Here is a 12,482-nt window from a genome sequence, read left to right as displayed (position 1 = left end):
CTCTCATTAGGTGATTTAGTTGATTAGTTCTTCCTGGGTTTATGGGTTTCTCTTTCTCTTAATTTGTATTGCATTTGTGTGTGTGTGTGTGTGTGTGTGTGTGTGTGTGTGTGTGTGTGTGTTGTATGGAGTCAGAGAACAATTTTGGGGAGAGTCAGTTCTCTTCCTACCATGTGGCTTGATGGCAAGCACCTAAACCATCTTGCTAGACCAGAAAAATTTTTTTCAAAACCATTTATACCTGAAATCATTAGTGGACTGTGTCTTATTGCAACCCATAATTGGTTTTGTTTATTATCTCATGTGTGTTTCATTGTTTTCCCCTTGAGGAGCAAGCATCCTATGTCAGTCTGCTCTAGCACAGCCAGTATGAGTTCAAAGTTTCTGTTGATTTCTGAGTTTATCACAAGAGCTGTCATGAGGTACTGGCACTGTGTCTTGTTTGGGATTTCCAATTCTTTGTGTCCTGAAAGCATGGTTGATGGACATGTCTGAGTCTCTGCAGTCACTTGTATGACTTCAAGAGTAGGCATACAGCCGTTAAGTTGACATTTCATGTTACTACATTAGGGACACTTGCCATCATAATGTGTTTGTTTTTAGGTGAAGGTGGTTTTGATTGATGTTTCATAGTTGATATGTGATAGTGCTAAGAGTTCAACCTGGTAGCCTGTCTAGAAGCCTGCACAGCCCATCTCTCAGTAAAATGGTGGGGACTGAGTGAAGTTCTTCTACAAAGATCCTCACTTGTATCAAGAATTCTACAAAGTTTAGAGTTTATGTCATTGTGGAGAGTTGGTATGCTGCAGATTTATAACTCAATTAGTATTGCCCAGTGAAATCCTTTTGTAACAATGTATTAACAAACTACAAGCTTGCACCAACCCAAAGGCTAGGAGTGTCACCAGATACCACCTGAAGCCTATTCCTAATTCCCCAGGTTTTCTGTCACTGGCCAATCTGATGCTCCCACCATGTATTTGGAAAATGCCTTGACTTATGACCTTCTTTTGTTCTCTAATTAATAAATTCTCCACAAAACTCTTACCTCCATACACCTGAACATGGCGTTTGGCATAGCTTGACTCCACATTCCTGGCTCAGGATCACTGATACTTGGCTTTGGAGTAATTTATCCCTTATTCCTTTTGAGGGGAGAGCTGTGTTTTCGCATTTGTCATGGCTCTAACATAGTTGTCCCGTGGCTGCTTCTCCCATCCTTTTGCACAGCCACACTTGAACCCATTAGCAGTGAAGACCGCTTAGATGTTGAATCTTGACCTCCCTCTTTGAACTGTGTGACTCTAAAGAATCCTTTGAGCTCTCTGAATTGCTTTTCCAGTGTGAAGAGCAGTCTGCACCCTCCTCCTGCCTGCCTATAGATGTAGCAATTTTCTTCACCACTTTTATTCCTAGGGGAGAGGAGAGTGCTGGGCATTGGTGGACATTACTCCAATGTTAGCTCCTGAACCCTGCTCTTCTTGACCCTGCTCTGTAGTTCAGAGTCAGGTGTCTCCTATAGTAATCAAAGCAGGTGACTACATGGATATGGTCAGGAGCCACAGGCTGTCATTAGGTCCTTCACTCTCATCCTTCCATTTAGAGAGAGCTGAGCTATAAGGAATCCTAAAAGAAAGGAAGGATTCCCACTGCTTATTGGACTCCAGGGCAAGAGCTGCTTACTGCATAGTGATTTGACAAAAGAACTGCATGGCAGCTTAAGTAAGGCTCGTTATATGACCATTGCTATATCAGATGAGGTGGCCTTGGGATTGGAACACAGATACCCAGGCAGACAGTCACAAGTGGGCTTGTGAGACATGGATCCATCGATGTAACTGATGCCACAGGAATACAACGGAAAGGATGTGGAGGATAATGACCTGGAGACTAGGGGAGGTTTTGCATAGACAAGTAAAGACATCTTGGATGTTATCATTAAAGGTGATATGCTTACTAAATGCACTTTTTGGATTTTTTTCTTTTCTTTTGCTTGCTTGCTTGCTTCCTTCCTTCCTTCCTTCCTTCCTTCCTTCCTCCTTCCTTCCTTCCTTTCTTTTGTAATTGTTGGTGTTTTTTGAGACAGGTTCTCATGTAACCCTGGATGGCCTTGAACTCTATATAGCCAATAATGACTTTGCATTCCTGATTCTCCTGCTAAAATTACAGGCCGGGATTACATATATGGTTTACCATGTCTGTTTTCAGGCAGTGCTGAAGATTAAACATAGGACTTTTCACAGTCCGTAAACGTTCTGTACCTGAGCTGTATTCCCAGTCCTGTTAAATGCTTTTGAACAAGGGAGAGCCAGGAAGAAGCCTGCATTTTAGGAAGTGGGATAATCAGCTGAACTTTCTGGAGGAATGGTACAAGCAGAACCACAAGATGAGAATCCTGGCCCTAGTGCAGAGAGGTGACTGCACTAAGTCATATTTTCGAATCTCCTAAAGGAGAGTGTATAGAAGATAAGATCAAGAACTGCAAGATAAAGAGAATTAAAGGGAGGAAAAGAATCCTAAGAATGGTGCCTGTTGAACCCAGAGCAGGGGCTGTGTGTATTTCTTGGGCTCCATCACTCATTCTCAGGGTCAGTGCAGAGACAGTCCAGTGGCTGAACAGGCTCTATCCTGGAGACCTCTGTCCCTGGAGTCTGTGTTCAGGGTGTTGTCAGAGACATCGCTGTTATCATAATGAAAATGATGTTCCCAGCGGTGAGCTAGATCCTCAGAACTATGGTGAATAGAAGCATGCATAAAGTCCCCTTTTGTCTTCTCTAAAAGCCTATTTCCTAGGGTTCCTTTTGTTGGTGAAGAGTCCACAGCTCTGCTTGCTCCCATCCCCTGTGTGTCCCTACAGCTCTGCTTGCTCCCATCCCCTGTGTGTCCCTACAGCTCTGCTTGCTCCCATCCCCTGTGTGTCCCTACAGCTCTGCTTGCTCCCATCCCCTGTGTGTCCCTACAGCTCTGCTTGCTCCCATCCCCTGTGTGTCCCTACAGCTCTGCTTGCTCCCATCCCCTGTGTGTCCCTACAGCTCTGCTTGCTCCCATCCCCTGTGTGTCCCTACAGCTCAGCTTGCTCCCATCCCCTGTGTGTCCCTACAGCTCTGCTTGCTCCCATCTACTGTGTGTCCCTTACTGTAACAGTTACCTTCTTGCCATCTCTAAGGGATGTTGTTCTTACCCTGTCCACCTTTGACCTCTGTTCTTATTTCAGAAACTCCTTCTATATCACATGACAGGATGGCAACTGTAGCCTCTGGATCAAGTCTGGTCCTCTACCTATTTTAGTAAGTGAGCATAGCTAGTTATTCATATATATGTAGTATTGCTTATGGCTGTTTTCACAGTACAAAACTGACCTATGGTTCACAGTGTCTCATAGCCTGAATTATTTACCCCTTGGCTTTTTATAGGAAAAAAAAGTCAACACACCTAACTCTGGCTCTTCACCTGCGCTTTCCTAGTTTTCTTGCTCTTGGCTGAAGCCTGAGGCAGGAGGAGTACATGCATCAGTCAGCTCTAAGGGAAGACTTAAGTAAGAAGCTCTGCTCAATTTCACTGGGAGTTCTAGAGGAACTTCATTCCTTTCTCCACCAGTTCAAGAAATAGTGCCTCATATTTCTTAATTCAAAGGAGAAATTCTCATAATAAATGCAATTATCCAAACTTTGTCTCTGTAACTCCTTCCATGAGTGATTGTTTCCAATTCTAAGAATGAGCAAAGTGTCCACACTTTGGTCTTCGTTCTTCTTCAGTTTCATATGTTTTACATATTGTACCTTATATCTCGCTATACTAAGTTTCTGGGTTAATATCCACTTATCAGTGAGTACATTTCATTTGAGTTCTTTTGTGATTGGGTTACCTCACTCAGGATGATGCCCTCCAGGTCCAACCATTTGCCTAGGAATTTCGTGAATTCATTCTTTTTAATAGCTGAGTAGTACTCCATTGTGTAAATGTACCACATTTTTTGTATCCATTCCTCTGTTGAGGGACATCTGGGTTCTTTCCAGCTTCTGGCTATTATAAATAAGGCTGCTATGAACATAGTGGAGCATGTGTCCTTCTTACCAGTTGGGACATCTTCTGGATATATGCCCAGGAGAGGTATTGCTGGATCCTCCGGTAGTACTATGTCCAATTTTCGGAGGAACCGCCAGACTGATTTCCAGAGTGGTTGTACAAGCTTGCAATCCCACCAACAATGTAGAAGTGTTCCTCTTTCTCCACATCCTCGCCAGCATCTGCTGTCACCTGAATTTTTGATCTTAGCCATTTTGACTGGAGCTGAGACAAAAGGATGGTCCATCTAGAGACTGCCATATCCAGGGTTCCATCCCATAATTAGCCTCCAAGCGATGACACCACTGCATACACTAGCAAGCCTTTGTTGCAAGGACGGTGATATAGCTGTCCCTTGTGAGACTAGGCCGGGGCCTAGCAAACACAGAAGTGGATGCTCACAGTCAACTATTGGATGGATCACAGGGCCCCCAATGGAGGAGCTAGAGAAAGTATCCAAGGAACTAAAGAGATCTGCAACCCTATCGGAGGAACAACATTATGAACTAACCAGTACCCCAGAGCTCTTGACTCTAGCTGCATATGTATCAAAAGATGACCTACTCGGCCATCACTGGAAAGAGAGGCCCATTGGTCAGGCAAACGTTATATGCCCCAGTACAAGGGAATGCCAGGGCCAAAAAATGGGAATGGGTGGGTAGGGGAGTGGTGGGGGGGACTTTTGGGATAGCATTGGAAATGTAATTGAAGAAAATACGTAATAAAAAAAAGAAAAAAAAGAAATAAATGCAATTATCTTGGACTGTACTTAGCAGTAGAGCTCATAAGCATGATCTGATTTAATGTGACAGCAGGCGAACAAGCAGATTTGCAGGTGGTAATGTCGAAAGCACAGACTGGAAGGCTACTCACCCTTGATCCCACAGCTAGGAAATAGCATGGTCCTTGCCCCTTACCAGCTGCCTTCAGAGGAGGCTGTTCTTTCAGAGCAATACCAAATAAGGGGAAGAAGAAAGACTGTGAACAAATGTATGGTATAAGACTGGTGCAGTTTTCCAAAGGGTAGCTTTGCAGTTTCGAATGCAAGAGAAATGTGGAACTACACCTTCCCCAGGAAGAACAAATAAACAATAAAGTGTGGCTGTGCAGAAGAACTGACTGACCCGCAGAGACCTCTGCCTGAAGGTCTTGTTGCCATCCTGATGAGTGGAGCTCGTTAGCTCTCTGGTTACATTTCATTCCAGCCAGGCTTGGGAGACAAGAGTGGAAGGGTTAACTGAAATCAGGATTATGGTGGGCACTGTGCTAATGTCTTCTGTTAATGAGCCTTTGCTGATTGTAAATCATGTAGGAAGAATATGGGTGAAGAAGGAAGGCTTTTCTGTTCTTCCTACTGAACTTCGCTTTTGTGGTTCATTAGGGTGTGTCTAGGGGTCATGCTCTAGTATATGTGGCATGGGAAGCTTGTTGAGCCCACACCTGATTTACTTGTCCCACTGATTTCTTCACTGGGGAAAGGTGACATTCAGAAGTACTGTTATGGAAATGTCAAGAGTCCCAGATAGGTAAGTAGGTAGGGTAGGTAAGGTTGTGCATGTGTATGTGCGTGTATGTGGTGTGTGTGTGTGTGTGTGTGTGTGTGTGTGTGTGTGTGTGTGTGTGTGTGTATGTGTGTGTGTGTGTACTCACGCATGTATCAGGCAGCAGAAGAGAAGAGAAAGGAAGAAAAGATGGTGGCAAGCCACAGAAAGAACTTCAGGGGCAACAGCAGATGGGGGAAGCCAGTAAGGAATGCAGTATACATTCAGAAAAGCACTAAGATCTAAACAGCAGAAGTGGGAAAATACCAGAAAGGACTTTCAAAGTCCTAGGTACTGGAACTGGGGCCACAGTCAAGTGCACAAATAGTAGAAGGGATTTGGGTGGAAGCAGTTCTATGGGCATGGACTCAAAGGCCTGAGTCCCAGGTAGAATGCCAGGACCTCTGCAGGGCAGTTTCAGGTCCCTGAGTTACCCAATGGCCAGAAGGCCATTCTCACTTCTGCTTAATAGCTAGAGAATTTCACGTTTAACTAGTGGCCATGTGAGGATATATTTACTCATAATGTCACTTCTTTAATCCAAATATATATATATACCTTAGAGTTATTGAAGTCGGAGGTGCCATGCCAGGATTGATCTGTCTGAAGATAATGTACTCATTTTTGGGGGTCTTTGTGCTCTAGCAATCTATTAAAATTCAAGCATGAAGGATGGCTTGGAAAAAATTATGGCCTGCAAGGAAAATTGCTGTCCAGCCGAGTCGACAGAGACATATACACTCAGCTCTACAAGACAGACTCTAGGGAGAAGCAGACCAAGCCCAGGGAGGAGTAGGAGCAGCAGCAAACTTGATCCCAGCGTGAGGGCTGAGAATGGCTTTCCTTGACTGTTTCTCTCTCTGGTCTCTTCCTCCACCAGCAGGAATGTGATGGCTCCAGAATTCTGCCTTTTTTCTGTATGAGTCGGCGCTGGTGAATATCCCAGCTGTTCTGTTGCCGTACCTTTTTGTTGCTTTGCTTGTATAGTTTGTTTTTTATTATGTTAGCTAGTAACCCATATGAGATGTTCCCTCTTAAAAGTTTAGGTCTAGAGTATACTTATTTTGGCCATAAACACAGTGTCCTACAGACTGCTGGAGCTTGTCCATCTTGCTTGGATGAGACGCTGTGCTTATCTAATAGTATCTTCCCCTGGTCCCTGACAACTGGCATTCTACTTCCTGTTTATAAAAGTTTTACTCTTCTAGATACCTAGTATAAGTGGAGTTATACAGTGTGTGTGTGTTTATATGATTGTTTTTCCATCTAGCACAGTGTCTTCTTGGTTCATCCATATCCACTATTATAAAATTGTCTTCAATTTTCTGGCAGATTAATACCTTACCATATGCATGTGCCATGGTTTTGGTTATTTGTTTGTTTTGATCAGTTGTTACTCTGGTGGACATTTCGGCTGTTCTACCTTTGGGCTATTGGGTACACTTCAACATGAAGATGGAAGTGTAAAGATCTGCTGAGATCCTGATTTCAGTGTTTTTGGATAAACACCTAGGAGCAAGGTTTCTAGATCTTATGGTAGTTCCACTATTAATTTTTTGAGAATTCCATGTACCTTCGTCCTGGCATTTGTTCTTCCACTGCTGGAGAAAAGTGCACACCTGTCATCTCTTATTCCTTGCCCCGGTCTTTCTGCCCCATACGAAACTGCCGCTTGCCCCTTCCCTGCGCACTATCCTGCTACCCTTCTTTTGGCTTCCAGGATGTAACTTGACTCTTGACACGTTCTTAAAAAGCCCATGTCAAGTCAAAATACCCGATGACCAGGACTTCTCACCCAGCTAAATTTACTTATTCTCTACTGGAGTCTCTAGAGCCTTTGCTTCTGTAGCTTTGGGACAGTTGATAGAGATGTCATCTTAGCCTGATGTTACATGTTATTTTAAATGAACTGTCATCTCTTGAAGGCAAGGACTCTGTGTCCTCTCTGAAGATTTTACAAAACACCTATTCACATGTGGAGAGGCAGAAATCATAGGACATATATGTGTTACAGGTTTAGAAGGCAGGAACTTTAAGTTAGTTGCTCTTCAAAGGTAAAGAAGACCCTTGGCAGCAAGGTCCAAATGCACAGGACACTGTCCATTCCTATAGAGATAAATTAATGGGGCGGGGATAGAAAGGAAAGATCAATGACATCACTTTCTTAATTGTTTTGAGCAAGCAGGCCTTGGAATAGGCAGGCAGGCTTAGCGGGTTGGGTCTGACTGCACCTGAGCTCTTCAGTGTGGGAAGTCAGCAGGCAAGGTGAACATGTACGTGGCAGGAACAGGAAATGGGGTTCACCTCATAGGAGGTCATCAGCTGCTTGATGCCAGCACTATTCTATCAGAACATCCTACTTCTAGCATCCTGAGCTGAGAGCCCTTGGCTTCCAGCCATGGTCTGCCATGCTAGCAGTGCTGTCAGTGTGCTCACCCCACACCTAAGCTTTAAGTCTGAGCCTACCCTTGCCTGTCAGTGGGAGGGAATGGAAGAGGAGTGGGCCTTGTGGACTGCATGATACTCTTAACAGCTGTGGAATAGCTCCATCCTTTCTGTCTTCCCTGGCCTTCTCACATCCCTCCATCTGTCATGATCCCAGGGTACTGGCTCCCGAACCAGAGAGGTGTGGAGAATCAGCTACATGCTAGAGTTAAAGGAAGGTCTGAGGTCTGCCCACAGCGTCCTCTCACTGATGTGGACAAGGCTAAGAACCTGCCATTTCTATAGAGGCACACCAAAGGACTGCAGAAGGATGGATGCAGGACTAACAACGTTGCTGAAGAATTATTTCCTTTGTCTAACTTGTTTTTTTTTTCATGATTACACAAGGATTATATATATATACTCTTTTTAAAAATGGGAAAATGATTGATGTTAATAGAAATAACATGCTATCCTGAAGCAGTCATGAAGTAACCATTGATGCTCCAAGTACATTTCTGTTTTCCACAGGTGGACTTGACCTCATCTTCCTTCCTGGCCTCGGGTTTGACAAAGATGGCAACCGGCTGGGGCGGGGTAAGGGGTACTATGACACCTACCTGAAGCGCTGTGTACAGCATCAGGAAGTGAAGCCCTACACCATGGCTTTGGCTTTTAAAGAGCAGATCTGTCCCCAGATCCCAGTGGATGAGCATGACATGAAGGTAGATGAAGTCCTTTATGAAGATTCCCCAGCATCCTAAGTTACACAACGACGGCTACACTTACTGCTCTGTCCCGGTGTAAAGAACATATGTATATTTTTCTCTTGTCAAAATGAATCAAAATGGCACATTAAAGTGAATATGGGTTGTGATTTTAAGTGTAAAAATAAAATAATATAAAATCCTATTTAGAAATCAATAGAAATTATTAGAATATTAATGCAAATGGAGGTGGAAACCGCATGGTTTTCAGCTTAGCTTTCTGGTGTCAAGATGGTAAGTTGACCTTTCTGTCTTTTAGTTTAGATGAAATATTTATAAGTATTAGAGAAACAGAAATTGGGTGTGAATGGAGGCACGATTTTTTTTTTCCATTTTTTATTAGGTATTTAACTCATTTACATTTCCAATGCTATACCAAAAGTCCCCCATATCCACCCACCCCCACTCCCCTGCCCACCCACTCCCCCTTTTTGGCCCTGGTATTCCCCTGTACTGGGGCATATAAAGTTTGCAAGTCCAATGGGCCTCTCTTTCCAGTGATGGCCGACTAGGCCATCTTTTGATATATATGCAGCTAGAGTCAAGAGCTCCGGGGTACTGGTTAGCTCATAATGTTGTTCCACCTATAGGGTTGCAGATCCCTTTAGCTCCTTGGCTACTTTCTCTAGCTCCTCCATTGGGAGCCCTATGATCCATCCATTAGCTGACTGTGAGCATCCACTTCTGTGTTTGCTGGGCCCCGGCATAGTCTCACAAGAGACAGCTACATCTGCGTCCTTTCAATAAAATCTTGCTAGTGTATGCAATGGTGTCAGCGTTTGGATGCTGATTATGGGGTGGATCCCTGGATATGGCAGTCTCTACATGGTCCATCCTTTCATCTCAGCTCCAAACTCCGTCTCTGTAACTCCTTCCATGGGTGTTTTGTTCCCAAATCTAAGGAGGGGCATAGTGTCCACACTTCAGTCTTCATTCTCCTTGAGTTTCATGTGTTTAGCAAATTATATCTTATATCCTGGGTATCCTAGGTTTGGGGCTAATATCCACTTATCAGTGAATACATATTGTGTGAGTTTCTTTGTGAATGTGTTACCTCACTCAGGATGATGCCCTCCAGGTCCATCCATTTGGCTAGGAATTTCATAAATTCATTCTTTTTAATAGCTGAGTAGTACTCCATTGTGTAGATGTACCACATTTTCTGTATCCATTCCTCTGTTGAGGGGCATCTAGGTTCTTTCCAGCTTCTGGCTATTATAAATAAGGCTGCTATGAACATAGTGGAGCATGTGTCCTTCTTACCTGTTGGGGCATCTTCTGGATATAAGAGGCACGATTTCTTAATATGCAGTCATAGGCCTGATTGCTCTGGCATATGGAGACTCAGTTGTTATTAATTGGTTTGGCAGTACTTGGTATGGATAAAATATTCCCCAAGAATATTATTATACCACCTAATCATGGCTTCATTTACTCACCTTGAAGTCTTGTGTGTGACACTTTGTAGCTTCATGTGGTGAATGGATGGGAATCTTTTGTGGTTTGCATACTTTGATCCAGTGATTGGTCTCTGGCCCTGAGGACTTATATAAGAAAGCATTTCTGTGAATTCGTGGGTTCCATTTGGAAATGGAAGCTGCCACGGACCGGACATTGCCAGATGGTCTCACAGCTAGGGAGAGGTACTTTTGTTGAGGGGAAAGATTTGGTTATCACAAGACACTCAGGGGTCTTCCTGGACATGTCTGCTTGCTTGGTTCCACCTGCAGCCTGTCACTAGCTCCTGCTGGCATTGCCTCTGGGATGCGGTCTACATCTGCTCTCTCCTTCCTGTCTTCCTGCTCCTAATTTCTTCAACTCTCAGCATTTCTCAGCTCAATAGGCAGGCTTTGTGCTTAGCTTCTTTTGCCTCCAATTCATTTCAGGGATGATCTGATAAGGCATAAATCTAGTGTGGACAATCCACATCAAAGTCTTTTGGAGACATTTTCACAAGTAGATGCCTTCCACTGTGGGAGAAATCCCTTGTAAGGCCCCCCTTCCTCTACCATCTCTTCCCTCTCCCCTCTATGTCTTTCTATGAGTGCTGCAAGCACCTCAGGCCCTCTGCCCAGTGCAAGCCTGTTTTCCTGCATCTCAATGCTGGCTTCTTTTGTCCTGGGAACTGCTGGGCATCTTCAGGGCTCTGTCCTTGCTTTGTTTCTCCAGGAGGTCTTCCTTGGCTCCCCTCCTGCCAACTCTAGATCCTCTTTCTTCTCTTTCTGTGGCCATTGCCTATTTATCACATTGTCCTATGGAGCAGTTACTAATGTCCATGTCTGTCCCTTCACGAGGCTCTAAGTTCTTCTTGTCTTCAGTAGATGACTGATAGTGTTTGGTAACATTTTTTAAAGTGTAAACAGAATATGTGTACAATTACTTCACTTTAAACACAGATCTAATGTTTTTTACATAAAAATATACAGTTTGATATTTTGTGCACAAAGGTAAAAAAATATATTTTTTAAAATGTCAATTCAGGCTAAGAGTTGATCTGTACAATTTAGAATATGCAAAGAGAAATGAAAAAGAAATGGAATTACTACAAGCTATGATGCCATTAGTATACTGGTTAATCTTATTCAGAGTTACTTCACCGGCAGGGATAAGGTAAGTGTTACTATAACTGGCATGACTGTTGGTGTGAAATAGTTACATCCTAACATTACAGGGCTCTTGTAGGTCGAGAAAGCTTTGCTTTCTCAACCTATGTTATTCTTGTATTAAAAGAGAGCATGTAAGAGCCAGGTGTAGTTAGAATAGACAAATGACTTGCCAGAAATTGCTGGGCATTCAAGATTCAGAACAATCACAAGCCATATGATCTCTCCCTGTAGTGGTTAATCTTGTAAACCTGACAGGATTCAGAACTACCACAGAAACATGTCCCTGGGTGTGTTTATGAGGGTGCTTCCTGGAAGGTTTAATCAAACAGGAAGACGTACCCAATATGTGGTAACTCTGTCTCGTGGGGTGGGATCCTGGACCAAATGAGAAGGGAAAAATGAGTTGCATACTAATGATCATTGCTCTCTGCTTCCTGACTGTGGGTGCCTCTGGATGCTCTGATGGATTGTATATTGGCAAAATAAATACTTCCTATAGTTGTTTCTTATCAGATATTTTGGTAATAATGAGCATATCACCTGACACACACCCCTAAAATGACAGCCATTTCTGTGTGACCAAGCTTGCACCGTGGAATTCCTGTGAAGGTACTGGGAGGTCGACACTCCCTCCCCCGTGATGCAGGGTACGATGACACTGTAGGTAGATTAGGTATGTAGATTAGGACATCTATGACCCGGGGAATGAGCAGCACAGGGTAGGACATCATGGATTAGGATTTGAATCTGCAGTGCTCCCACAGGTTCATGTTCTGAATGGTTCCCTCTGGGATGGCATTGTTTGCCTATGGAGGCAGAGCCTAGCTGGCAGAAGTAGGCCATTGGAGGTAGATCTGCCCTGGTTCCTTTCTGACTTTCTGCTTCCTAATCTGCTGTGATGAAGCCCCCTCCTGCTGTGAGTAACACTTCTATAGCATGTCTACCTTGCCTTCATGAGCTGGAACCCTCTGAAACTGTGAGCCCAACCAAGCCATTCCTCTCTTCTTTTCTTTTTGGCGGATACTCTGTCACAGCAATGCGAAAGTATCCAAGTTTACACTTTCAGAATGAAGAGAGTC

General features: G+C 43.8%; 1 protein-coding gene across 9 annotated transcripts in view; it reads left to right on the top strand.

Annotated features, from left to right (window-relative positions):
* The window catches only part of Mthfsl (5, 10-methenyltetrahydrofolate synthetase-like), a 34,691-nt gene extending 22,774 nt beyond the window's left edge, over positions 1–11,917 (top strand). For 4 of the 9 annotated variants that reach the window (XR_379391.4, XR_870749.3, NM_001128601.1 and 1 more), the window contains one exon: positions 8,562–8,942. Coding sequence is in view for 5 of the 9 variants with exons in the window: in NM_001128601.1 (NP_001122073.1) it covers positions 8,562–8,794 (233 nt within the window). In the remaining 4 variants the exon portion in view is untranslated. Of the gene's footprint in view, positions 1–3,214; positions 3,288–3,413; positions 3,667–8,561 lie in introns of those variants that run through there. The other 5 variants (XR_870748.3, XM_006510728.4, XR_870750.3 and 2 more) reach the window with 3 other exon arrangements.
* Positions 11,918–12,482: the final 565 nt, after the last annotated feature.

Source organism: Mus musculus, chromosome 9, assembly GCF_000001635.26.
Source record: "Mus musculus strain C57BL/6J chromosome 9, GRCm38.p6 C57BL/6J".
NCBI classification, from domain to species: domain Eukaryota; kingdom Metazoa; phylum Chordata; class Mammalia; order Rodentia; family Muridae; genus Mus; species Mus musculus.
This window is presented reverse-complemented; position numbering and strand designations above follow the sequence as displayed.